The 26,690-nt window shown below is 52.3% G+C and overlaps 7 protein-coding genes across 7 annotated transcripts; 5 read left to right on the forward strand and 2 right to left on the reverse strand.

Annotated features, from left to right (window-relative positions):
- Positions 1-1,089: 1,089 nt before the first annotated feature.
- On the forward strand, positions 1,090-4,938 carry MAA_05812 (leucine rich repeat protein; the record flags this gene model as incomplete). Its single annotated transcript, XM_007823810.1, has 5 exons — positions 1,090-2,192; positions 2,250-2,710; positions 2,772-3,071; positions 3,132-3,442; positions 3,505-4,938. 5 exons carry the CDS (start codon positions 1,090-1,092, stop codon positions 4,936-4,938), a joined length of 3,609 nt encoding a protein of 1,202 aa, XP_007822001.1.
- Positions 4,939-6,020: 1,082 nt separating this feature from the next.
- On the forward strand, positions 6,021-10,560 carry MAA_05811 (polyA nuclease; the record flags this gene model as incomplete). The annotated part of the gene is made up of 3 exons (XM_007823809.1): positions 6,021-6,751; positions 6,826-9,372; positions 9,429-10,560. 3 exons carry the CDS (start codon positions 6,021-6,023, stop codon positions 10,558-10,560), a joined length of 4,410 nt encoding a protein of 1,469 aa, XP_007822000.1.
- Positions 10,561-15,115: 4,555 nt separating this feature from the next.
- Positions 15,116-17,386, forward strand: MAA_05810 (forkhead box protein L2; the record flags this gene model as incomplete). Its single annotated transcript, XM_007823808.1, has 1 exon — positions 15,116-17,386. One exon carries the CDS (start codon positions 15,116-15,118, stop codon positions 17,384-17,386), a length of 2,271 nt encoding a protein of 756 aa, XP_007821999.1.
- A 926-nt stretch (positions 17,387-18,312) lies between these two features.
- Positions 18,313-19,125, reverse strand: MAA_05809 (DUF1649 domain protein; the record flags this gene model as incomplete). Its single annotated transcript, XM_007823807.1, has 3 exons — positions 18,313-18,500; positions 18,566-18,898; positions 19,047-19,125. The coding sequence occupies 3 exons, from the start codon at positions 19,123-19,125 to the stop codon at positions 18,313-18,315; spliced, it is 600 nt and encodes a 199-aa protein (XP_007821998.1).
- A 1,215-nt stretch (positions 19,126-20,340) lies between these two features.
- MAA_05808 (peroxin-3 protein) lies at positions 20,341-22,119 on the forward strand (the record flags this gene model as incomplete). The annotated part of the gene is made up of 3 exons (XM_007823806.1): positions 20,341-20,498; positions 20,603-21,000; positions 21,080-22,119. 3 exons carry the CDS (start codon positions 20,341-20,343, stop codon positions 22,117-22,119), a joined length of 1,596 nt encoding a protein of 531 aa, XP_007821997.1.
- Positions 22,120-22,662: 543 nt separating this feature from the next.
- Positions 22,663-23,253, reverse strand: MAA_05807 (sybindin-like family protein; the record flags this gene model as incomplete). Its single annotated transcript, XM_007823805.1, has 2 exons — positions 22,663-23,150; positions 23,217-23,253. 2 exons carry the CDS (start codon positions 23,251-23,253, stop codon positions 22,663-22,665), a joined length of 525 nt encoding a protein of 174 aa, XP_007821996.1.
- Positions 23,254-24,064: 811 nt separating this feature from the next.
- MAA_05806 (calcium/calmodulin dependent protein kinase C) lies at positions 24,065-26,449 on the forward strand (the record flags this gene model as incomplete). Its single annotated transcript, XM_007823804.2, has 6 exons — positions 24,065-24,198; positions 24,308-24,356; positions 24,459-24,608; positions 24,692-25,088; positions 25,187-25,596; positions 25,655-26,449. The coding sequence occupies 6 exons, from the start codon at positions 24,065-24,067 to the stop codon at positions 26,447-26,449; spliced, it is 1,935 nt and encodes a 644-aa protein (XP_007821995.2).
- Between the last annotated feature and the right edge of the window lie 241 nt (positions 26,450-26,690).

Raw genomic sequence — 26,690 nt, forward strand, 5'->3', positions numbered from 1 at the left:
CCTTTCGCCCTCCTCCTTCTATTCTGGAAGCCCTTCACCCGCCCAGCATTGGCCAGTCTGCCATCTCGGTTGGCGTCGTTTCTGAGGCAGGAATCTGGATAGGAGCACTTGAGACTTTAAGACACCTACCTCTCTTTTCGCGGCCTCTTTTCTCACTTCCACGTGCCCATCTCCCCCTCCCTGGATGAATGCGTACGCCATATTCTATTTCCTCTCTCAATTATCGGAAGGCTTGGTCCTGGGCTCATCCCGCGATCGGGCCTTGACAACCCTGGCTAGCTGGGACTGCGTCGCCTCAAATTGGTGCCCGTAACCCTGACAGTTCCTGAATTTCGTGTTTCTCCAGCCTGTCATCTCTAGCCGATGTTCTTTTGTCTTCTTCTTGATTGCTGCTTTGCTTCAGGAAGTTCTTATCCTGGCTCTTTCCCTGCATTTCCATCCAGAGCGTCCATTTAGGCCAAGGGGGCCTTGTGCTTGGCTTTTTTTTTTTTTTTTTGCTTGATCGAACTGTAAAGACCATCATCGCCTTCACTCTTCCGTCTCTTGTCCTCGACTGCCTGCGCACCAGAGATCGACAAGGATCAATTCTCAAGGACAGGCACTATTACCGAGTTGACAATTTGCCACCGCCCTTGCCATTGTGATAACGCGCAACGGGTCAAGATATTCTAGTTGCGGCCTCCGTGCTGGGCTATTGTTTCCGGAGTGACGGATGCGGGTGCACTTGCGCTAGAGCTGGACTCTTCTCACGACTCTTCTGACGATCGTGCCGTTGGCAGCTTGTTCGAATTCCAAGACAGAGCCTGTGGCTGAGACATCGGCTCCGTCGGCTACCCACCTCACGTCATTCAGCATCAGTGAAGATTATCATTCATTGCTTCCCCGGAGCCGAGTCGATACCGCGGGCTTCAGCTTCATTGCCATTGCACTCAGTTTGATCTCGCAAAAATTGTCTTGTCGCTACATCTTTTCTCCTCGCCATGGTCTTTTAAGACCTGCTTTCGATGTGTCCATCGATCTGGCAGCAGTGGGATTAAAAGCACGAAACGCCTAGACTTTGATTTCTAGCAACCGAATTTAATCGCAGCCATGAACGTCGAACGATGGAAACGCAGGTCGGCCTCTGTGCTTTCCTTGAACCTGCCAGCGACAAACCATTACGATGCCAAGCCGCAGTCTCAGTCGACCGAGAGTAAGGCCCCTCGGGTTCTTACCCGCGCCCTTCGGTCGTTGAGTAGTTCGAGCATGGACTCTATAACCGCGACCTCTACTAGAAGCAATTCCATCCGCAAGCTACAGAAGACGCCCTCTTCGGGTTCTTCTTCCATGATCGATCGCCTTCAGAAACGGGTATCCAAGGACTCCCCTATAACCGATCGCCCAGGAAGCCCAACTGAGCAACTACAACCGTACTCGGCAATGGAAGTGCTTCAGTGCGGATCACTCAAGACGGATGTCTCGCTTCTCAAGGCAAAATCTGAATATTTGGTCCTATCGGATCAGGTATTAGTCAAGTTCAACAACGGGGACTCTGCCCGCACTGCTTTCCCACAACTCTTTGGAACATCCGCAGACGGCCACAATACATCGCAATGTCACCACACCACCAGCAAACTTTCTTCTGGCGACGTGCGCCTGGAAATTTCACTCCGCTCCGTCGTTGCGGCCTTTAATGACGACAGCGCCGGCAATCGATCCGGTATCGAAATCTGGTGGTTTTCGCCGTGGCCAAAGCTGGCATACTCCAAGGCACACTTCTATTTTTCCTTACCCAAGGAGCGAGATCTTTGGCTGGCTTCAATTCATCGCGCAATTAGGGCAAAGCTAAGAAAATCATCTAGCAGTGCATTGATATCGGATAACTTGAGGAGTCGTATTGATCATATTGTCCGAGCTGCTGAGGGGTCCGCCGACGCTGGGTACCAGAGCATCATCTTCCCGGTTGCAAGACGGGTTTTTGGAGGGGGTATGAAGGGTAGCGCAACGGAGGAGGCACCTGACAATTCAGATATATCGTCTTTCTTCCTTATCATAGGACCATGTATGTGTCATTTCGTGGAGGTCCTCAAGGCTGACCATGCCACCCCTCCTGGCGACTTGCGTGTAAAAGCCATTTCCTACGGCACTGTCACCTTGACTCGCTTCAAAGCCTCTGTGGTATCACACGAGCATCGATTTGTCATGTGTTTCAGGTAAGTGCAGAAACAGGCGATGACCGTGTCATAGTAGATGTGTACTAAGCAATTTAGATCTCCGTTTGGTCGCGAGACGAGAATTGATCTCGCCAGTTCCCAATATCGGCGTATTATCGAAACATTGACGAAAGCAGATCGAATTCTGAAGCCCATGTGGCCACAGCATTTCCAGCAGGTCATATTTGATATCAGAGGCCTTCCGCCCCCTCTCCAGCTGACATCTGGGAATGATCTTGGCGGATTAAAGCGAAGTCTGGAAGCATATTGTGCTGCGTATCAAGTTCAAGTACCAAATTGGACCATTGACTGGAGCCCTCCGCCCCAACCTGCTTTTCGATTGTTGCCTTCCAATGGCCGGGCGTATTCCCCGATGCAGCTTCTCGCAGTCTTCCGGGCTTTGCGATATAATAGCTTCTTCAAAGCCATCTCTTTTCGCGGCGTGGATCTCTCGTCCCTCGTCGGCAAGAACGACAAGTCAAAGTACGGGGATTCTCTTGCCTACAAATCCCTGAACGGTATGTAGTTGACCGTGGCCCAAGCGTTCAACTTTATTTGGCTCTTCTGACCGTAACCTAGGTGTGACGATATCTGAAGAGCACCACGAAATTCTTCTCCAGTCGCCGATTCTGGAGCAGGAGATCCATGCCCTACTCTTCGCATCAGAATCCATTCGAAGTCTTGATATGTCCAATGTGTTGGGCCTGGGGGACAAGGCAAACAGACTGAGTCGATACCAATATGATTTGACAAGTCTCAGCAAGACGACATCGGAGATCTTGCGACCGTTTTTGGAGTTGTGGCGACGACAGCTTTGCATTTGTCACAGCATTTCGTTGTCCGGAAACCCCATTGCTCTGGATGACTTGGATGAATTAGGTAAAATCTTCTTTGCCTCTTGTGTGAGATGAAAAATGGCTGCTAACATGGTTCGAAAAGCCGATCTTTTGACTCTGGACCAGGTTCATCTCCGCAGGATCGACCTGTCCGAGTGTTCGCTAGGTGATGCTGGACTGTCGAAATTATGGGTTAGCCTTGCTGGCCAAGCAGATTCTCTAGAGTGGATAAACACATCGAACAACCAAGGAGTTGTACGTTTTGAAATTATCCAAAGCACTCTGAGCGGATTGAGGAGGCTTTCCAAGCTGGAAATTGCTGGAAACACCCGTATCTTATCAGAAGAGTCTTTATTCGACGAGTTGACAATGCAAACTTGGCAACTCCAGGAGCTAGACCTCTCCGGGATCATGGTAAGTTCAAACAAACAGTGTTCTTGTTAATCAAGGTTTGTTTACTAATGCAAAAACTGCAGCTAAACGACGCTACGGTGGATGCCCTGTCGAATTATTTACAGACTGCTAATTCGGAGAGCGTCCATACGATGCGCCTCAACAACTGCGGACTGACTGGTGTGCAGCTTGCACGGCTCTTTTACGCCATGGGTCGAGCGAGGCCAGTAGAGCTTTACATCAATGGCAGCCGTCTGGATGAAGGAGTGGATGACCTGTGCATGGCCATTGCCGAAGGGTATGGCCCTTGGTGTCTCTTTGTCCAAATGGTCGAATTTGCCATGGAAGCCAATTACATCAAGCTTCTCAAAGCCCTGACGGTCAACACGTCGATCGAGTGTCTCAGCCTCGCCGGAACATCGACGCCAGACGCTGCTAGTAGTGCGGCGTGTCAAGCAATCGCAGATTTCTTTGCCAAAAATTGCACAGTTCGCTTCTTGGATATTTCTGGCTTCGATGCAAGACTGGACGAGGGTAGGCTTGGGCGAGAATTTTCCAAGGCACTCATTAGCTTACGGACAAATGAGAGCATCGAGCATCTTCGGGTCCGCAGCCAGATGCTCAACATCAACATTGGGGATTTGGCAGAGGCCATCTCCGAGAATAAGACTCTCCACACCCTTGACTGCGAAGGGAACGATTTTAATCTTTCCAACTATCGACACCTCGTCTCCTCCCTGGACCAAAACACGACTATCCGATACTTTTCCGCATTTTCTGCAGAAGAGCTCAATAGGGCAACCTCCAAGTCAGTAGACACTGCTGTAATTGGTGCACCGGTCCGTCGGCCATCAGTCATTTCCAGATTCAAGTCAGATAAAACTGCGAATGGGAGTAGCAAGCCACTAGTGCAGCGGCTGAAGGATGAATGGGACACGGCGGGATCAGACTTGGCACGAATTCTTCGGCGAAATCAGGTCCTATTTGATCACGAAAATACAGCTGAGCCAGATGAGAGCTCTTCTCAGGAGTACCACAGAAACAGTATCACGGAAGTGGCCTTCTCCACAGCCTTTGGGGGATTGCCCCTCAAGGACCTCCAGAGCCAACGAGCGAAGGGTAGTATTCGTAGCTCTCAGGACCCGCAACAGGCGGTTTCTGGAGACCTGGCTGTTCGGCGGCATAGCCGGTATGGGTCGATAGGGTCTCGGGAACTTGCGACGCGGCCGGTGTCTATGATTTCTAGCGAGATGGCCGCCAGCCCGTCGACCGAGGAAGACAGCAACGGGTCAAGTGGCGCGCCAACTCCTCCGGAGTTTGAAAGCCCCATTGAACAAGAGTTTGGTCTGGCGGCAGAAATTTTTGCATCGACAATCTTTGACGAGCAGAATTATACTTACTCGGATGGAAATGATGCCGACGATGGACTGCAAATGAAGAGATATAGGCGATATATGGGCGACCCGACGAGCCGCATCGACGAGGAGGAGGGCGCAAATGATACAGAGTTGCCATGAGAGAGGATGGAGTGCTTGAGGAATGTGATGGGGCCGCAGAGACGTATGCACATACATTTATACCGTCATACGGAGCCGGATGGCTTTACTGGATTTGGGGGACAGGCGGCGGGACTGTAACTTTTTATGTTTTGTGATAAGCGGGACTTGTCCTTGTATGGAGTTGGCAAGGCATGAAGCACACGGACGGCGTTTTGTTGGATTATGGGAATCATTGGCATTCGCTCGATACCCCCTTGTTAATATGTTTCTTTGGCCTAGCTGATTGTAGTTTGCGAGACAGCATATGAGATATTACATGGGAATTGCATTATGAAAATAGTGAAGTATATGGGTGTCCCAGGGTAGGTGGTGACTTGACGGAGTAGTGTTGCCTGGGATCCTAGCTACCGCCGACTAGTCTTGGATCCAAGTAGTGCTGTCTTCAACAGTCCGTTTTGTGTGCTGCTATTGTATTATTCTGAAGATTATTAGCGCCGTCGTCGGCGTCCAGCGTCGTCGACTCGGGGGCTGTGGGGCTAAACCAGGGGGGAAAGCCACCAGACGGCAAATGGCACTGGGCATCTGACGCTGGTGCCCAACATTGAACACTTGAGCACTGCGCCACGCAATTTGGCTCATTGCCCCCATCTTGGCAGGCGGTGTCTTTACCAACCAGGCCCTCCTACTCCGTATACCGCCGTTGTCCTGCGCCTGTACCGATGGAGTCCAGGGCCAACGGAGCCAGCGAGGCGACATTCTCCCCGTGCATCAAGCTCCTGCTACTTCCAAGCTTTCGTCATCATTTCTTCCATCCTCCTTCATCCCCCCTCACGCCGTCACCCCCCTGGCAATAATTTTGCGTCGGTGATTGACTTGTATTGTTTCGGGCGTCTTTCGTTTTTCGCTTCTCATTGTGTTTTGCCGTTTCACTCCCAGTTGTCCGATTGCTTCGTGCTCTATTACCTCCCCTCCATTGCGGAGCTCCTCGCTCCGGAGGCCCCGACCCCCCGAACGATTCGGTTCGGCCACCATCACGACAGCCTCTGGAAGTTGTGCCTATCCAAGTTCCATCGTTCGACGAGCCACCCATCTATCTCATCATGTACTCCGGCTCAAACGCCTTCCTCGGCGGCAATAGCCAACGGCCTGGCGGCCAGCAATATGGCGCGGGTTCCTTCAACACCACCATGGGACCTGGTGGCCCGCAACAGCAACAGCCCAGCCCCTTCGCGCCGCAACCCACGGGATTCGCGCAGCAGCCGTTGCAGCAGCAGTACACTGGCTTCCCCATGCAGGCCCAGCCGACAGGTATGCCACAATCATCTCAACAGCCGCTTCAGCAGCAGTATACGGGGTTCCCTGGCCAGACACAGCCTCAACAGAGCTACCAGACTGGGGCTGTTCCTCCGATGCCGTCGATTCCCTCGCAATATCAGCAGCAGTTTCAGCAACAGCAACAGCAATTACAGCAGCCGCAACCGCAACCTCAGTCTACACTTCCAGCCCCTCAGCCCACTGGATTTGCTTCGACCTCTCCAGTCCAGTCTTCTGCTCCTGCGCCGCCTCCGATGAAGCCTCAGCCAACTGGTTTCACTGAAATGGCTGCTTCATTTCATACTGGAGGAACCGCGAAGCCTCAGGGACGACGGGCGGAGAAAACGAACAAGATTCCTAATATTAGACTTTCGTTTATCACGGCCCAGGATCAGTCCAAGTTTGAGACTTTGTTCAAGTCCGCCGTCGGCGACAGCTCGACTACCATGTCCGGCGACAAGGCCAGAGATCTCTTGCTGAGATCTAGGTTGGATGGAGATACCCTTTCTCATATCTGGTAGGCACCTTATGGGACTGCAGAACGCGCAGTCTATGTTTTGTTTGCATGTTGCTAACTGATACATTGCGTAGGACTCTGGCAGACACCACTCGTGCTGGTCAGCTGTACTTCCCAGAGTTTGCTCTTGCTATGTACTTGTGCAACCTGAAGCTGACAGGCAAGTCTCTACCGGCATCGCTCCCGGACAACATCAAGAACGAGGTTTCTAGCATGGTTGATATTATCGGTTTTAGCGTAGTGGATGATGTTCCAGCATCCTCATCGGCTACCAACGCTCCCAGCTTCCAAACCGACACTACGTCACCCCCAGTCATTCAACAGCCGCAGCCGCAGCCGTCCAATTCCCAGCTCCTTCAGTCGCAGATGACCGGGTTTCCTGGCCAGCAAACTGGTTTTGGCGTCCAACCTCAGGGTCTTCAGACTCAACAGACTGGATATCCCGGCATGCAAAACCCTCAGCCGACGGGATACCAAGGACCACGGCCCCCCATGCCTCCCATGCCTCCCATGCCCACTGGTTTTGGTCAAGGTCCCAACGACGGTAGCATGGCAGTGCCTCTGAATGCCCAACCAACTGGCCGACCGGGACAATGGGGCTTGGTGAATGCGCCCGCGTCGGGGCTGCCCAATATTGACGCCCTGCAGGCCCGAATGATGCCGCAACAAGGTCGTGAAGCAGGTGGCTACACTACTCAAGGACTTCAAGGTAATGCCGTCATCCCGTGGGCAATCACCAAGGAGGAGAAGACACGGTACGATGCCCTATTTAGAGCCTGGGATGGTTTTGGCAAGGGGTACATTGGCGGTGCTCAAGCCATTGAAATCTTTGGTCAAAGTGGCCTTGAGAAGCCTGATTTGGAGAGGATCTGGACCCTGTCCGACAATGGGAATAAGGGCCGTCTGGACCTCGATGAGTTCGCTGTTGCCATGCATTTGATTTACAGAAAGCTCAATGGCTATCCACTGCCCAATAACCTTCCCCCAGAGCTTGTCCCACCGTCAACACGTAATTTCAGCCAGTCAATCGGTACTCTCAAGTCCATGCTAAACCAAGAATCAGACTTTCGAAAGAACTCTGGTGCAGCTCTTCTGCCCCAAAAAACGGGTGTAAGTTATATGAAGAACCGTTCTTTCAGGGGCACTGCTGTTGGGGCTCAGGGAGGTCGTAAAGATGCTACTGTCTTTCGAAACGACGACGAAGATTTTGGTTATCGGTCTAGCGCTCGGAGAAGACTTGGAAATTCATCTCCTCGTTCTGAGTCACCCTCTTCTGTCGCATCGAGCGACGATCTTTCACTCGATCAATTAAGGAAAAAGATCAAGGAGAAGCAGGTTCTCCTGGATGCTATGGACTTTGCCGATGAAAGGAACAACGAAGAGGACGACATCCTGGACCGTCGGGACCGAAGGGAGTCTGAGGAACTCTATAGACGCATCAGACGTATTCAAGGTGACATTGATGCTCATCCTGATGCGGCCCTGGCTACTGGGGATTCAGATGCGGAGAGACGCGCCCTGAAACGCCAGCTCCAGAATCTCACTGACAAGGTTCCTGAACTTGCATCCCAGGTACGAAGGACTGAGAAAGATATTATGGAAGCTCGGCTTGAACTTTTCCGGTTAAAGGACTCCAAGGCGCACCCCAACAGCGGCCCACAAATTGTCGGAACGGGCCCAGGAGGAACCGTGACTGAAAGTGATCGCCTGAAGGCTAGGGCAAAGGCTATGATGCAACAACGAACAGCTGCTTTGACGGGCAAGAAAATTGACATTGGCACAGAGGATACCGACGCCCCGAAGCGACTGGAGGAGGAAACCATTAAAGTCAAGACGGAGAAGGAGAGTAACGAGAGTATGGTCCGCGATGTTGAAGATAGCGTTCGCGATTTTTCACGCGGTATTGAGGACAGTCTTAAAGAAGGCGGCAAGGACAACTCGAGCGAACATGAAAAGCGACGATGGGAAGATGCTCTTGGAGTTGAAGACGAGGTCCGCGACTTTATCTTTGACTTGCAGCGTGAAAGTCGGGCTGCTCGTTTGCGCTCTCAAGACAAAGGCCCTGCTCGAGCGCCGCAAGCTATCGAGCAATCTCGGCCAGAGAGAGTTGCCAGTCCGCGCGTGGAAAGTCCTGTTTCCACGTCTCGTACTGCCACTCCTCCTGCTGCTGGCGGCTCATACAATTCCTACAAGACTCCTGAGGAGCGCGCAGCGTATATTAAACAGCAGGCGGAGCAGCGAATGGCTGAACGATTAGCTGCACTTGGCATCAAGGCTCAGGTGAAATCAGGCGAGACTGCAGCTCAGCGGGCCGAGCGTGAACGGGCCGAACGATCTGCCAAACTTAAGCAAGCAGAAGAGGAGGATGCCCGCAGAGAGGCTGAGCGGCAAGCCCGTCTTGCTGATGAGCAAGGTGTGCCTCCCCCTGTTCCAGCCTCAGAGACGCCCAAGGCGACGGCCAGAGCTCCTCCTCCTCCCCCGACGAGAAAAGCCGCTAGAGTGGATACTTCCGAAGAGGACGTAGCAACCTTGGCAGAGGAGGAGCGGGCTGCCAAAGCTGCTGAAGAGGCAAGAATCAATAAGGAACGTGAGGAGCAACAGAGAGAGACCAGGGCGATGGAGTACGTTCACCTCACTGATTCTACGTCATATAAGTATAACACTAACAGCTGAATAGGGAGAGTGTTAAAGAAGAAGAAGATGAGTTCGCCAAGGAACAGGAGGAAGCCGCGGCTCGTTTGAAGGCCCTTGAGGAGCAAGTAAGGCAGGGCAAGTTGCGGAAGGAGGAGGAGAAGAAACGCAAGAAGGCCGCTCTGGCGGAAGCCAAGGAAAAGGAGGCTAAAATGGCTGCGAGACGCGCAGAGATTGAAGCGGCTAAGCAGCGTGAGCTCGAGCTTCAACGACAACTTGAGGCTCTAGACGACGACGACAGCTCCTCAGACGACGACGACGGCCCTGAACAAATCACACCCCAGGAGTCTACTCCAAGTGGCAGCCAGATTGTTCATCAGGAGACGGAGAAGTGGCACAGCCCTCCTCCAGCTGTCCTGCCTACAGCTCCTCCTGTGCCAACGGTTGTTACATCCCCTCCAGCTGATATCGAGAGCAAGAATCCCTACGACAGCGTAATTCCACAGCCAGCAGAGTCATCGTCCATTAGTCAAGCGCACGATTATACGCCTGCTCCTCCATTACCTCGTCCAGGGGCATCTACTAACCCTTTCAATCGTATGGGTCAGCCTCCTGCTGCTGCCCCCGGGCCAGTATCCCGGAAGCGAGCCGACTCGGACGATTGGGGATCTGATAGGGAGGCGGATGAAGACTCGGATGACGACCGGCCAGGAGGTGGTAATGCTGCTCAACTGGCATCTATCCTCTTCGGCACTATGGGCCCTCCGCGACCGCTGTCTGCTGCTGGACGAGATTCTACGCCTGCCAGTCCGGCGCCTGCAAATGACACTCCTGTTGCGTCGCCGCCGCCTCCTCCTCCACCGGCTCCTCCAGTGCCGGTGAGCAATGGTCCTACATCTCCTCCTCCACCACCACCTATGCCCAGTTCCGACGCTCCCTCAGCGCCGCCGCCGCCGCCGCCGCCCATGCCACCAACAGGAGCGGCGCCTCCACCTCCCCCGATGCCCGGTGCGGGAGCTCCTCCGCCGCCTCCGCCACCTGGTGATGCTCCGGCTGCCCCTCCTTCAGGTGGCCGTCCAGCCGGTTTTCTGAGCGAAATTCAACTGGGAAAATCACTCAAGAAGACCAAAACTAATGACAAGAGTGCGTCGGCAGTAGCAGGTCGTGTTCTGGATTAAATTGAAAATGCGATATGATAAAGGGCGGTCGACGGAAGTGTCGTCTATAGACTGCGGAGCCCTGTGGACAGGCAGCTCAGTGTAACTCGTAGGAAAGAGCCGCTGAAGAAGCGACCTGCCATGTACTTTCAGAAGGATTCCCACCAACAATTGTGAATATATTTCTCGGAAACTGCTCATTCCCCCATGCTGTCTCTACTCTACGTGCCGGTGACACGCTGATTTGACTTTGACAAACATAATACGTATTACATAAACTCGGCTCTTTACCCCGTGACAAGCCCCGAATTCCCTCTCTATCTCTCTGATATCAAATCAATTGATCCGATCAAACCTGGGGGCAGATGGACTTATGAATGATCACAAATCACCAAGTGTGGCATGTAAATTTACGAGGCATGTTTGTTGCCTGACCCTCTGATTAACTGTTCCGAAAAAGGTGAGACAAGCGTGGAGTAATCCGTCCGGATTACATGCCGACTGAGAAACGTTTTGAGTAAAGTGAGATGGAACAGGGATGGGCACTATTGAGCGCCTCTCGCTTAAGTGAGCACAGTACGACGCCGTGTGAGACAGCATGGTTCACGATGGCTTGGAGCAATTACCAACGGGTGAGTAGAACACTATCCACTAATATACTCTTGCCTCGCCGTGAGCATGCCGGATTCGGCAACCGGTCGTGTCTGGCTGGGTAATGATGTAAGGTGAGTGGAGGGGGAAGGATCTTGGAGTGATCCGGGGACATGCAGGTACAGATAAGCGGTGGAGTTTGACGTGGGGAACTGGAAGAAAAAGAAGCCGTCTACACAAAAAAAAAGAAGGAAGGATGCGCTCTCAACAAGAAACGCTAAAGAGAAAAAAAAAACAAAAAAAAAATTAAAATAAAGTCAAGACAAAGGACCACGGAAATTGTTCTCGGTCTGTGTTCCCTGTTCTGGAGAGGATAAATTTCAGGCATCAATGGAACGACGGCGTTTTTAGTTCGTATGCTGATGAGAATTACGAAAAGGGCATATTGTTATGCAGATTGGATGAACGGGCTTTTTTTCATGCATAAACCCGGCAGATTGGGGCCTGCCACGGGCTTTTTTGGAAAGGCTTCTCCTTGTTCGCATGGCAGTGGAAACATGTTCCCTGGGCCATATGGGGTGCATGGCCCATCTCTGCCAGCCCTAGAGAGACCAGGCAGGAAAAGGAAGCGAAGATGGTGTTTTCGCATGGCGCAGAGAGGGCCTTTGAGGTTGTTCTGCTATTATTGGGCGGGGCGGCAGGGATCTGGGGTTTTCAGGCTGGGTATGGTGGGCTCGTTTCGACGGCTGCTTCGGGGCCATGAAGGGCTGAAAACGAGAAATTTTCTGAAGAATCGAGATTGGTCTTCCAGATTCTGCTGCTGGACGAATGATGTCACATGATGGAGGCGCAGGCCGTTTTGGAATGAGGGCCTAGCGGTCGATGAGGGCGATCGGCGGGCCAAGAGAAAATTTGGCCGTGTTTGACGGATTCACTGGGATGAGGGCTGGAGGCCGTCGAAGGTTGTATCCTCGTCTGGTAGGAGCATTCATGCCGCTTGTTTCATTCCTCGACTTTTCTTCTTGAATCATCTCGGCACCCGGGAATATCGCCTTTGCATATGTACTACTACGTACATACATGAAGGCATTTTGGTCGTGATGTGGCCCCTGCCAACCTTCTGGGCCAGCCACTTGGCCCGGGTCTCTGGAATGGACTGCTGGGTCAAAGCCGCATCACGAGGCGGTCAAACTTGAGCCTTGGGCGGCGCCCTTTGTCTCCCCATTGCGAGGGTCAGGATTGCTGCTGCCTTCTGGGAGAGTGGAAATACGAGGCGGGAAGTTGATCGATCGTGTTCCTTCCCGGGCTGCCTGGAACGTAGGTTTTCTTTGGCCCTGGTGCAGGCGAGAAGACCTGTCATAAAAGTGTAATTCGGATGCCGACTTTTCGGCAGAGGGATGCAACAGATGCAGACAAGTCGAATGCTTCGTTGTCATGACATCGTCATCGTCATCATCGTTGTCGTTGAAGCTGCAATGTTGGGGATGTATGTGGTCGGAGGAAGGATCTGATTGGCTGACTACACGCGTAAATGTAAACAAAGGACGCGTCTCCCCAGACGCGTCCGCTTTGTCGGGCCAGCTTCCCCTCCTTTTTGGCGGCCGACTTCAGGCGAGCGGCCACCACGACGTTTGAACATCACGACCAGCCTGCGACCTGAATGCTGGCGAACGGCGCCATCCCCTCCCTTCCGCGTATATCCGGACGACTGCCAGCCAGTAAGTCGTCGGCGACCCCTCCCATCCCTAACATCACGGAGGCTCGGAACATGCATAGTCTTTTCAATTACTTTTTGGTCCGTCATGTGCCAAGCTGAACTAGGTCGTCTTCTCCCTTGGGACGATTGTTCTAACTGCCAAGTTCATAAACGATGATAGAGAATTACTGAGAATTACTCAACTTTTTTCTCCACTTGAACATGAAATTTGAAATTTGTAATGCAATGAATGCCATGTTAGACAAGTGTCTTGAATCTACGGAGTACTCGGTAGAAAGATGCAAATCATCGAAATAGGAACCGGGGGGGTGCCTGGCCAAAAGCATGTGGGCAATGGTTTCCTCTCTCAAGCCACCCGTCGTCATTTACTACTACTCTTGGAGTGCGAGTGTGGACACGCCTATCTACGTTTTTAATAAGACCTTGGCTGGCCGAGGCAGATGTGTGATAGCGCCGTCCTATTGTAATTGTAGGTACAGTCGATATCCACCTCTATATGCAGCGAACTGCTGGTGATGTAAGTGAGGCCTGTGCCTTTCGTGTGCCCTTTTTGCCTTTGCTTTTCTATACTTGCACGGAGTACTTGGTAGGAAGTTGATTGTGTTCGGTCCTGGATGTCGAGCCTTCATCAACGCCATGTCATGTCAGAATGGTGAGTTGGACGTCCATCGGTAGAGTAGCATCGCATCGAGCATCCAGCATCCAGCATCCAGCATCCACTCGATGAGACGTCGCGCCATCATGCTCACACTCGATGCGCGTCGTCCATACCAAAGGATGTCGTCGTGCGTATGTACTTTGGAGTAGCGGATGGATGCATGAACACAATAGTCGTGGTAACAAACTCGAGCTGCGCCATAGGCCCGTCATCGCTATCATCGGCCCATCTCGTTCATTCCGAAACCCCGCTCGAGGCCCCTCCTCCCCCCAACAAGCAAGCCACGATGATTGAGAGCGTGAGTGCGCGCGCCTGGGACGTGGAACCAGCCCAGCATGAACTCATATCCCGGCAGGAAAGTGTGTGTCACGTCCGGTCGACTAGAGACACTTGGGCACAACTTGGCCCTCGCAGCGCCAAACGTGTGTCTCTGGTTCGGCGCCTGGCGAAAGTGGTGAATTGTGAGCCTCAAGTCGACTCCATCGACGCTCCGCGAGACGCATACCCCTGATCTTCGTGTCAGCCCAAAGCGCATCTCAGCCAATGGCTCGCCCACAGCGCCCATGCTGGACCCCACCCGGGTCGAACCTGGCCAGACCTGGTCGCCGCCCCACCTCAGCACTCGGCCTACTCCAAGGTCGATGTCAAGCACCAAGGTCCAGCGCCCTAGGCTCAGGACCGCTGACTTGGCTGCCCTTGGATGGATCATGGGCCAAGGCAAATCATCAATCTGGCTCTGCCTGCCTTGAGCCTCCCGCACGACCATGCACTTGAATCTTTGACATCCATGGCGCATCCATGAGCACTTGAGGCATCCATACTTGCAGGCTAGTATCAGGTGCTCCGCCCTGGCGCACAAGTACCGTTGCTGGTCTTGCTCTATGCCAGGTACTTGGTACTTTACATATGTACTCCTACCACCCACACTCCTACCACTCCTGCTGTCTTGTAAACCCATTGCCTTTGGCCATTTTTACCTTTTACGGCCTGCCCATCCCTTCCCTTCCTTCGGTCTCATCCTTTCGTTTCTTCCTTCCCTCTTGCCGCCCATTTTCTCCAGCTTCACCTTTGACCACCCCCGACGCAAAAAGACACCGGTTTCTGTCTTTTTTTTTTTTTCGCTGCTACTTCTCCCTTTTGCTTGCCCCGGCCAGAGAAGAAGACGAGTTCGGTCTCGAGTCCTGGGCGCTTCTATATCAAATTACGACGCGTCAAAATCCACCGCCATTTCGCCTCACCCGCCATACATCACTCGGCAGTCATACCCAAAGACCGATATTCAAGACCAGCGTCCGCGCCCTGCATTCACGACCCACAGTCAATTTAAGAGTACAGCTTCATTCGGGTACGTGGCATCTGTTTTCATCTGCATCTCTATCCCTATTTTTTTTATTTTTTGACTCGCCGTCTGTTCTATCAAGCGTCTGGCCGCCGGGTACCAAACGCAATAAGCCGCCCCGGCGTCAGCTGTGAACGCGCACCCAAGAAGCCATTTAGCCTCCTGGATCTGGCTTGACTAACGACCTGGACACAGACTTGTATCTCTGACTCGCACATTTTGCTCCTAAACACGCGTTCAAAGCTCCTTCTTGCAGCTCTGTTCGGCCAAAATGGCCAGAGCTACGCCGTTCTCCGGCCCCAATGAGCCGCTGCACATATTTCAAGACGATGTATTCGATCGAAGCGCTCCCATGACGAGCCATGCACCCATGCCTTCAGTTACCAAGCCTGCTCGCCGCCCCTTGAGCAGTTCGAATTCCAACATTGTTCTCAACCCTCCAACAACCAACGGAATGAGCCTGTCACCGCACAAGATGAGATCGTCGTCACCCCGATCGCCATTGAAGGCTTCGTCACAAGGCAACAAGCTGCACATGGTGTCAATGGCACCTCCCATGGGCAGAGCGCCTACGACTGATTCACTGCAGAAGAGGCCTCATTTGTCTAAATTCAAGACAGGCCCCCAGCGACCACACATCGACATGCTTAGCTTCGGAAAGGAGAACATCCACCCGCAGATTTTCCCTGCTCCCCCGACAATCAACTTGTCCGTCGAAAACTATTTCCAGAAGCCCCATGGCAAGCGAGTATTGATGGATGCTCCTCAGATCAAAGACTCGAGGCCGGCCAAGAAGACCAAGACGGAGGAACCTCTTCCTCCCCACGACTCATTTCCTCCCATCACCGACGACGGAACAAAGCCACAGCACAGTTACGCTCAGCTCATTGGCATGGCAATTCTTCGATCCCCCATGCGTCGCCTGACTTTGGCACAGATCTACAAGTGGATCAGCGATAATTATTCCTTCTACAACCCCAACGATGCTGGATGGCAGAACAGTATCCGACACAACCTGAGTCTGCACAAAAACTTCATCAAGATAGAGCGACCAAAGGATGATCCTGGCAAGGGAAACTACTGGGGCATCGAACCTGGCACTGAATTCCAGTTCCTCAAAGAGAAGCCCACCCGGAAGTCGGCACCTACAGCAGAAAATCTCCCTGTCATGTCTACACGCCTCGAACCGTCACGACCAGCGACAACTCCCTTCCAAGAACCGACACTTCCTCCACCAGCCCCCATGCAACACTCGACACTGCCGCCCCTACCAACCTCGCAGGCTACGCAGCCCATGCAGCAGGAGCTTTCGTCCGATGCCACGATCCCAATTTCAGACAACATTGGTCCAGAAGATGTTGGAGATAAGACAGCCGACAATGATCTGCCTCTTGAGTCGTCCCTCTATTCTCCATTACCTGCCAACATGCACTCTTCTCCGCCGGTGTCAAGGCACGTCGAAGCACGAAGCGGTACTCCGCCTCCCATGTCTCGAAACCCAGCGTCCTCGATATCTCGATCCCATAAACGGAAGTTTGCCTCAATGGACGACAGTGGTTACATCTCGTCATTGGAATCCTCCGTAATGCGGCCAAATCAAAAGGCCCTGCTCCTTACTTCTGAGGCTGATCGACCTCGCCTTACGCGTGGTCGTGCTGAGGAGGAAATTGCTCGTATTCGAAACTCATCCCCTTTGAGCCCAACCAAGTCTCGCTCTCTGTCTCTCTATGGTCCTGTTTCATCCTCACCTTTGCGGCAGTCAAACGAACACCATCAGACGCTACCGCCATTGACACCCGTCGTGACAATGAAACCTCCTGTCCGGCCACCTCCATCAGCCTCACCAAACACAAACTTGCGCATTCACCGTGATAAGGTCCGGCATATGTTGCAATCACCACTACGACGTGTGACTGGGATTGGAGAGGAAAGCATTCCGTGGAGTCCCGCGTTCAACCTTGATGACTCTGTGTATGCCTTTGATGACATGGGCCTGCCATCAACGGAATTCGACATTTTCCAAGACTTTACATCTATGGATGACCATCTCTTCCCCGGGATCGGCTCAGTCGATGCTGGTTCGCCCGTCAAGCGTTCAGCCAAGCGAGCTCGATTAGACAGATCTGTCTCCACGTCGGCATTAGGTGAAATATCAAACTCGGCTGTGAGAAAATCGGTCACATCTGCCCCGTTGCTCAAGGTCTCTGAGCATTCTCCATCACGTTTCCTTGAGACACCCAGCAAAGCTTTTGAGGGCATGGGCTCCCCATCCAAACTTTTCCAGCAGTCGCCGTCACGGCTGGCTTCTCCAAGCAAGTTCTCTGCAATGTTAGAGCTTTCAGTTGACCATGATTGGCCGACGCTGGGCATTGATCCGAGTGATTTCGGCTCTCACAGCAACAACGGAAATACAGACTTCACTGGCCTAGATATCTTACAAGGGTTTGAGAAGATTGGATCTGGATCACAGTCTTCAAGACCACAGCAACAGCAAAAGGGCAGTAAGCCATCGCTTAGTCGAAGCTACTCTACCGCCTTCTAAGTCGACATTGAAGAGCAAAACACTATATACGTCCGAAGATCATTTTTATGACATTAATGAACTGATGAAACGAAAGTGGCTGTACTCTGAGCTGTCACGGTCTGTTCTGATGCTATGAGCAAACCTAAAAGGCAAAAAGTCTCAGGCACAAATGAATATTAGAACAGTGGATGTTGGTCGGGAACTTATTCTCGGCAGGAGCTTCGCAGCTAAATTGTCACGGTAATGATGCACATAAGGTATGCCCATGTTAGGACCGGAATGGGAGTTTCTTTTTTTTTTTATTTTCTTGTTTGCCTCTTTTTTTTTTCTTGGTACTGGATTAGCCACAACGATTATCATCAGGTCTTTTTGCTTTTTTTTTTCACATTGTCGTTTCGGTAGGTTGGTCGTTTGGTAGCTGGCGATTGTCACCTTATGGCGCGGCTTTCTTGCTTTTACATATATTTGGATGATGGGAGTCAGGAATAGCAAAGTAGAAAGGGTACGGCTTGGACGAAATGTTGTATGCTTGGATCGGTATTAATGTGTTGTCGTTGCAAAACCTTCCGGAATTGTTAGGAAATTATATGATATATTTACGTTACCAAACCCAACCGATGTTAGCACTTTGTGAGTGTGACAAGTAATGTAGGAAAACGGCTACATCGACAGAGGAGGTGCAACGGCGAATGAGCGACATGCGCAGGAGTGACAGAGCGGTATGATTGTAATTGGTTTCGTGTGAACTATGGGGGTATCTATTTCAAGCAACATGCGCCATTTCATCCAGCAACGCCAAATTTGGATCCAAAAGCATGGCATAATATGTACAGACGGCCCTGGCAGGTCAAGTAATCAGGAAGCAGATGTTTGTTTGCTCAGCAAGATGGTGGTGTATGTCGAATTGCTTCGCCATGCTTATTTGCGGTCCTTGGGAAGAGAAGCTAGTAGATCCTCATGCGGGAGGCCCAACCGGTTTCCTTTTGATCAATGTTAATCTTGAAGGGGAACGGATTGCCACCCTGGGTGGTGATGGGGGGAATATGATCTTTATGGGCGTTGGCAAAGGTGACGATTTTCATGACGGTAGTGAGGAGGGTCTGCTCCATGGCACGCCGGACTTTAGCTCTCTCTACGAGGCGCACATTAGCAAAAGGGAACATTGCAGGCCCCGGGTTGAGGCAAAGGCATACATACCACTTTCAGTTCTGGGCTCGGCGACAGTCACTTTGAGCGTCCAACTCTCCCAGCAGACCTCCTCGTCGCCGCGGGACAGCCAGGCCTTGCGGCGCCGCTTCTCGAAGAACTGGATGGCGACTTGGCCGCGTCCGCCGCCGTTGGTGGCAGCGTGGTTGCCGACGCCGGAGGAGCGTTCGGCGTCGAGTTGGCGCTCGAGAGCCGAGGCGCGCTGGTCAATCATGGTTTCGAGCTCGTCGTCGTCGACGTATGGGAGCGTGAGGTCTAGGACGTCGCGGGTGCGGGGCGTGAGGGAGGGGAAGAAGCGTGTGAAGAAGATGGTGTGGAGGATGCCTTTGTAGATATGTTAGTTTTTTTTTTTTTCTTGCTCCCCTCCCCCGAGGATTGGATGTTTGAGGAGGAGTATTGTGAAGGAGGAGACGGATTATATTGCGTCGTCGCGCGAATTGAAGCGTCCAAGGCGATGTGTGTGCTGTCTGACCTTTGACGACGTCCCGGACGGAGCGGGGATCGGTAAAGACGTCGAGGATGAACTCTGGCGGATCCTTCTGGCGGTCCATTGTAAAGAACAATGGCGGGTGGCTAGATATGTAGGATTAAGGCGTCCTGGCTTCAGGTTGGTTCTCAAGAGAGGCGCGAGCTTGCGTCCTGCACAGAGCTCGTCGAGGTGAGGAGAAGAGTAGACGGAGGGAAGACGACGGACAAGGAGGAGTGGTTTGAGCGATTCTTGATCAGCCGCGACGTCAGAGCTTAGTTTGGAGGGGCGGAGCGGGGCGGGTTGGTTTATCTACATTGGTACTCCGTACCTTGTAATACTAGCATGGAGCCATGGAGTCATGGAGCACGAGCACGAGCACGAGCAGCGAGGGGCACGTTTGGATGCGTGTATGTCTGGCGCCGCTGGGCCACGGCACCTGGGGCGTCAAATTTAGACACGGAATCTGGCATCTGCACATTTGACGGAGCCCTGCACTCCGTAAGCAAGGTCTGGGGGCCTGGCTGCTGCTGGCTGCTTTGGGGCTTTGGTGATCAAGAGCCGTCAACTGGCCGCGGGTGGTGGGCTGACCGCGCTGCAGGCCCTAGGCACCTGGTCCAGATGTCCAGATGTCATCGACTTGTGTGGGGGACACCTGGACCCAGTTGAGGGTGCCGCTTCCAGCCCAACAGACAGTCACTGTACTTTGGGCCTCATCTAGCGCCTGCATCCACTGAGGACAGGTCTGCCCTTGCACCAGCCACGCGCGCGCGCACTCGCCACAGCCTTGGTCTCCGTATTACAGAGCAACAGAACAGCTGCAAAGTACCTGGGCACTGGCCTAGGCAGGCAGGTACCCTTTGCCCCGAGCCTCCGTTCCAACTAGAATAAACCAGTGGTGTGGCGCTCGGGAACCGAGGCCTCGGCTTCCCACTCCCCAGTCTCAACGGCCACCACTCCAATATGGAAAGTTGAATCCAGAGCTGTTGCTGCATCTTGACCATCAGGAATCATCGCGCAACCCTCACGTCTGCTACCAGACACCTTCCCGTGCTACGCTGTGCTCTTCTTGGCCACAGCATCGTTTGATTGATTGATTGATTTTTTTTTTTTTTGATTTTTTTTATCCCGTCTCTTGCTCGCATTTTGGCTGCCTGAGCTCGTTATTTCGAAATTGGCATCACGAGGAGAGCTACTCGCGCCTGATTGTACACCACATCGTGTTTGATGGGCATAGCTTGCCCGCCTATTCCATGATCCAAGTCACCCCTTTTCTTTAATCTCTCCTTCCTCGTCAGCCATGTTCTCGTCCGCACGACGCTGGCTGCGCAACAATAGGACGCCCATTGCCATCGGAGTCGGCATCGTTGGCGCCGGATACGTCGCCACCCAATATGTCTTGAACAAGATCAATGATGCGCGTGAGCGCATGAGCAGCGACCGCATCGCAAAGGAAAAGTAAGTGCTTTCTTTTTTCTCTTTTTTTGATGCCTTCCGTCTTCAATGCCATAAATCTAGGTTGGGAAAGCTTCTCATATATGCTGACGCTAGTGACCTCACAGCCTACGACGACGGTTCGAGCAGAACCAGGAAGACTGCACATTCACAGTCCTCGCTCTTCTCCCCACGGCTACTAGCAATGTCCTGGCTGCTATGAACACGGAGCAAATCACATACGAGATCCAGCAAATTAAAGGCTCGACAAAGGGCCTGAAGAGCGGCGCCATCGAATCAACAAGTCCTCCCAGCATTGCTGATACGACCATGACCGAAGAAGATGGCAAGAGCATGGCTACCTCGGCCAGTATACAGAGCGAAAGTGGGATTCATGCAAGCCAGATTGCTTCCCCTACGCCGTTCTCTGCTGCCGCTGGTCAAGACGGCCAGCAGGATGGTGCGTCTGCGCCAAGGGTGTCTCGCAAAACGAAGCGACAGCTTTGGGACGACCTGACCATCAGTGGTAAGTTGCTGTCGTGCCTTATTTAAAACTAAGATCATTGATTGCTAACTGGCATTTGTTCCTTGCCGTCCGTGTATAGCTGTTACTAGAGCTTTCACTCTCGTGTACACGCTTGCCCTTCTCACCATGTTGACCCGCGTCCAGTTAAATCTTCTTGGTCGCCGAAGTTATCTGTCCAGCGTTGTAGCTCTTGCCATCGGTTCCCAGCAGGCTACCATTAGCCTTGAAAACAACGACGACGATAATCCAGAGCAGGCCTACGGCAGTGACTTTGACACCAACCGCAAGTACCTCACATTTAGTTGGTGGCTCCTGAACAGGGGTTGGATTCAGGTCATGAACCGTGTTGAAAGTGCAGTGCGAACTGTCTTTGGGAGCCTCAGCCCCCGCGACCTGGTCAGCTTTGATCGATTTAGTGATCTCACCATGGAAGTCCGAAAGTTGGTCGAAGGGTCCACCGCGGATGAGCGAAGACAAACAGATTGGCTAGCCTTCTTACTACCTCCCCGTAATGAGGAGGAAGAAGTCATCCGCCAATCTGGCATCTTGGAAGACAACTCCATGCAGGGCGGCGCTGCTGCCGAGCAATCACCCGCGGCCCTTCGAAGACTGCTAGATGAGACTGCCGACTTGATCGAGTCACCTTCTTTCTCACACGTTCTCACTCTAATCTTGGACGCTGCCTTCGAGGCACTGGTCGACAAGAAGCTAGCCACCGAAGCTTTCGAACTTCCTTCCCAGTCACCATTTCCAGCTCCCGAGTCATTGGAGCTCCGTCACTCCAAACTCATTCTGCTTCCCAAGATCTTATCCGTCTTGACCCGCCAAGCCCACGTCATTGGCAACGGTGTACCTAACGAATATCTCCAAGAGATGGAGACGGTGCGCGCATTAGAGGCTTTCGCCGCCGTAGTCTACTCGAGTAATTGGGAAAACGAGATCCGTGACGAAGGCATCATGGATAGCGCGGTAAATATTAGCAAGGGTGAGGTGGAATCACAACTGATCCAAACCCTAGAGAAGAGTCAGCAGACTGGCGTGGGGGAGAGTATCGTCATGGTCGATTCACCAGGTGGATTTGAAGATGCATGGGAGAAGGCGGTGCAGCAGAAATCATGACGATGAGGTCACAGTATATCTTGTCTTTGTCTTTGCATTTGAATGAAATAAATTACAGCCATGTGGTTGGGTTTGCGGCTTTAGGCATGAAGGCGTCATGTACGACTGGTGTTGGGGTAGGTTTATTAATTTATGGCATGGGTTGTGGCTACCTGTAGAATATACAACATGGTTGGACTTCCATTCATGGCTCCGGCATGGAACATGTCGTTTTGTAGATGAGAAAAACAGGACATGAAGTCGTGGCATATATCATCCCTGACGCAGGTACATCGTCCTTCAAGTTGGAGATGGTCATTCAAGCTCTGGCTCTCTTTTTTCTTTCTGAGCCGACGTCCAGCGCAATATGTAGCGTACCTGCCGTTGGGTGCACCCGCCGGAAATTTGGAACGCCAGGCGAGATGCCTCTCTCTAACACAAGATACGGCCGGCCCTATCGTGGTTGACATGGGCAAGGAGAAGGTCGTCAAAACTATGACAATCCTGCCTGGTGCCGGACTCGGCCGTCTTGATATATTCTTGAAACACATCCTGGTCACGTCCTCACATCAAACCACGAATAAACTGGTCCAAGCCCAGCTCAAACAGTTCATTCTTGACCCCCTCTCCGCCTTTGTGTTCAACAGGGGCAAGAGGATTCTTGACAACTATAGAGGCGCATTTTGTAAGAAAACGAGAAAATAAAAGAATGGGGACCAGGGCCATGAAAGATGCAAAGCTTGCCGCAGGATACGCACCATATTCAACCCAGAGATTGATATATATCTGGTGCAACACATTGCGCATACTCGGCGACGCCGTATCCGTCAGCAAGACGAACCGCAAGTTCGCAGGTGTCTCGTAGTAGTGCAGCTTATACTGGCCGGTGCGATAGCTGATGAAGGCGTCATCGTCGCCGCCCAGCTTGCGGACCATGTTGCGCAGGGAGAAGACGGTTCCAAAGATGAGCTTAGCGTCGTCGGAAGCACTGGTGGTGATGCGCGAGGAGGGTCGTTGAGCAGGGAGCCATGACTTGCTGTAGATGCACTCGGCTGACGGATTCAGTTAGCGACGCTCGGCTGTGCTTTCATTTACGCGGGGGAGGGTCGAGGACGTACTGTGTCGGTCGAATATGTAGAAAGAGAAGACGGGCATGGTCGAGATGGTTGGCGAGACGGGGGAAGGTGTACGGGAAACAGAAGGGAGGGCCGCCGCCGTGAAATAAGCGTTGCAGTCGAAGCTGGTTTCGATGGAATGGAGGGAATACGGGGAAGTCGATTAATGGCCCCGTGGGCGATTGCTCAGTGCGGTGAAGGGTTGAATTGGCAGACGAGGGTGTTGCTGTCGTGCAAACATTGAAGACTTGGTGGTTGAAGTTTGTACTCTGTGTACAAAGAGCTGCAGCATACCTACGATGGCAGGAGCACCCCAAACACCCCGCCCCACGGGTCCTAGCTGAACCTGGGCCGAGAGCCATCCATGTCAAGAAGCTGGGTGACTTACTGGGCTTTTTAATCATTGCGCCGACATGGGCACATGGGACTCATGGGACACATGGGCTCAGCCCCCTCCCGCTGCGTCTGTCTGTTGCCGCTTACACTAGAGCAGCTTCTTTCAAGTACTGTTTGTTTTCGAGTTTCTTTGTCTCCAGCCCAGTGCCACTGACGCCAGATACGAGGCTGTAGTGCCGTCTATATCTGCCCATTTCCACCTGGGCCTCTGCCGCGACACGCACCACGAATCCAGTTCCGGTAATTGGGCGTGAACGAGTGGGCATCGACGCCGATCTCCTCGTGGCAGCCTCGCATAAACGGCTCCCAGGCTCGCGGCCCTGCGGCCTGCTCATGAGTTTTTACTTTTCGTATAGTCCGATTCACTTAGACGCTCAGTCAACTTTCCACCAGGAAGCGGCCCTGCTTCCCGCAACGGTCTGAAAACACCAGGATAACGAAGCTTGCTACTTATCATGGCCACCAATACTGCTCCTGTCTCTCATGGGCAACAGGCTACCAGCTTGTGTTCGCCCCGGTTGATTGTTGCCCGGGTTGACGACAACGAAGACACTATGGACAGATCACGCCCGAGTCTGCCAAGTAGCTTGTAAGTCACTGGACGATTCATCTCTACAGGACCTTTTCCATATTGATTTTATCTTGGTTGACGATTGGATCATCAGTTCTGAACCGCCTACTTTACACGGTTATTCTAGTCCTATGAGACAGCATAAACGAACCCCTAGCGCGCATAGGGAAATAAAGGTCAGTTCTCTCAGGTCTAGCATGTCGCCTCAGCAATCTGCTCGCCTCGTTAGTCTATGTGTCCGTGGTGAAGCCACTGCCTAACCTGTGTCGCTCAAATAGGAAACTTTGGATGCTCGTGTTGAGTTCACCAGTGATGAGGCTGACGGAAGGACATATCACCGCATCAACCAATATGTTATCGTGGAAGAAATTGGAAGGGGTTCGTACGGCGCTGTCCACCGTGCTACCGATCAGTTTGGCACCGAGTTTGTAAGGCTTTTTTTCTTTTTGGCTTCTCCCATTCATCTCCACCCTACAGCATAATGATGCAGTTCTAATCTATTCCGCTCAAGGCTGTCAAGGAATTCTCGAAAAGTCGACTGAGGAAACGAGCACAGTCTCATATCCTTCGTCTTGGTCCGCAGAGCTCGCCTGGTCAATATCTTCCACGTCCTCGTAGAGCTTGTGGGCCATTATCACCACAACTGACAGGATTGCGGGCCGGCGAGGAGAATGATGCTTTGTTTCTGATTCGAGAGGAGATTGCCATCATGAAAAAGCTCAACCATCCGAACCTGGTTCAATTGATTGAAGTCTTGGACGATCCCGAAGAAGACTCCTTGTACATGGTAATGGAAATGTGCAAGAAGGGCGTCATTATGACCGTAGGCTTGGACGAGAACGCTGATCCATACAACGATGAGTCTTGCCGCCACTGGTTCCGGGATCTGCTCTTGGGCATCGAATACTGTATGTTTTCTTCCCTCTACTTCATGAGTGTTGCTTTGAATACCTTATTCCTCCACTATGTTGCATTCGAAACTGACGGGCGCTGACATTTTGGGTAGTGCATGCTCAGGGGGTCGTTCATCGAGACATCAAGCCTGATAACTTGTTGCTCTCGGATGATGAAGTTCTAAAGATTGTGGATTTTGGTGTTTCGGAAATGTTTGACAAGCCCGAAAACATGAGAATATCCAAATCCGCAGGGTCACCCGCATTTATGCCACCAGAACTATGTGGCAAACACCAGGAAGTCTCTGGTAAAGCGGCTGATATTTGGTCTATGGGTGTTACTCTCTATTGCCTTAAATACGGCAAGATACCGTTCAACCGCCCAACAGTCCTAGAAATCTACGAGGCTATAAAATCAGACGATCCCTGTATTCCTGATGGCGAGGATCCCGCATTTGTGGACCTGATGACGGTTATCCTGGAGAAGGACCCCGAAAAACGGATAACAATGTCCCAATTGAGAGTAAGAACTGGACGCGAAAATATGACAGGTTCCGCGCTAACATAGTTATCCGTCGTAGGAACACCCATGGGTGACAAAAGGAGGGTGTGATCCTCTTCTGTCTGCCGAGGATAACTGCGAGCATATTATTGAGCCTCCCAATGAACTTGAGTTGAACCGAGCCTTCACCAGGAAAATGAACCATCTTCTATCCATGATGAAGGCAATCCACAAATTTAGGACTCTGCTGGCGAGAATTCGGGCCAGGAACAACACTGGCGTGGTTGACTCCTCTACGTCACTTCAGCGTCTTATGTCAGAAGATGGGTCATTCAATGCCGCCGACGAGAGAGCCAAAGCAGAAGAAATTGAGGCTCTTTTGGCCCGTCGTCGGCATTTGCTCAGCCAGCAGGCTGAAGATGCAGATAAAGGTCACGCTCGAGAGAATGGCGACCAAGAGCCTCTGCTTCTTGGCATCGGCACTGGCGCACGGGATGCTTTTGCCTGGGACGAGGCTACTCCAGATGTAGTGGCCGACTCTCCGACCGCGGTTGATTTTGATGTATACGACCGTGCCTACGAAGAGGCCATTAAACGGGGAATGGAGGCCAGGCCGTCCAAGAAACCCACCATGTACTTGACCAAGTTCGTCAAAGAAACGGACTACTTCAAAAAAATGGAAAATCTGGTAGGAGGGACCGTGCCATCACCGCCCAGTCCGAAAACAGAGGTAAAGAAAGCTACCCATGTCTTAAGGGATAAGTTGCCTTCGGAGCCGAGGGCCAAATTGGCCGAAATTATCGACAAAGTTGCGTTGTCCACCCCTGAGACAGAGAAAGATATGAAGCAACCTGGGCTAGAACGCCAAACGTAAAAGGGTCTGGCCCAGTTCACTTGGTGTACTCCATATCGTCGTAGCAGTCTCGCCTGTTATTTTGCGACGTGCTCGGATAGATTCCGAAAAATCTGAACACTGCCGGTCTCGGCATCAAGGAAACATGCATATGAGACAAGTTTGCAATTTCGACGTCCCAATTCGATTTCACCAGAATTATCACGCCTGAGGTCTTGGTCCTGAAGGTCTGGACCGGAGGTGCAACACTGGAGCACCTTTC

This window comes from Metarhizium robertsii (genome assembly GCF_000187425.2).
Source record: "Metarhizium robertsii ARSEF 23 chromosome Unknown MAA_Scf_2, whole genome shotgun sequence".
Lineage (NCBI taxonomy): Eukaryota > Fungi > Ascomycota > Sordariomycetes > Hypocreales > Clavicipitaceae > Metarhizium > Metarhizium robertsii.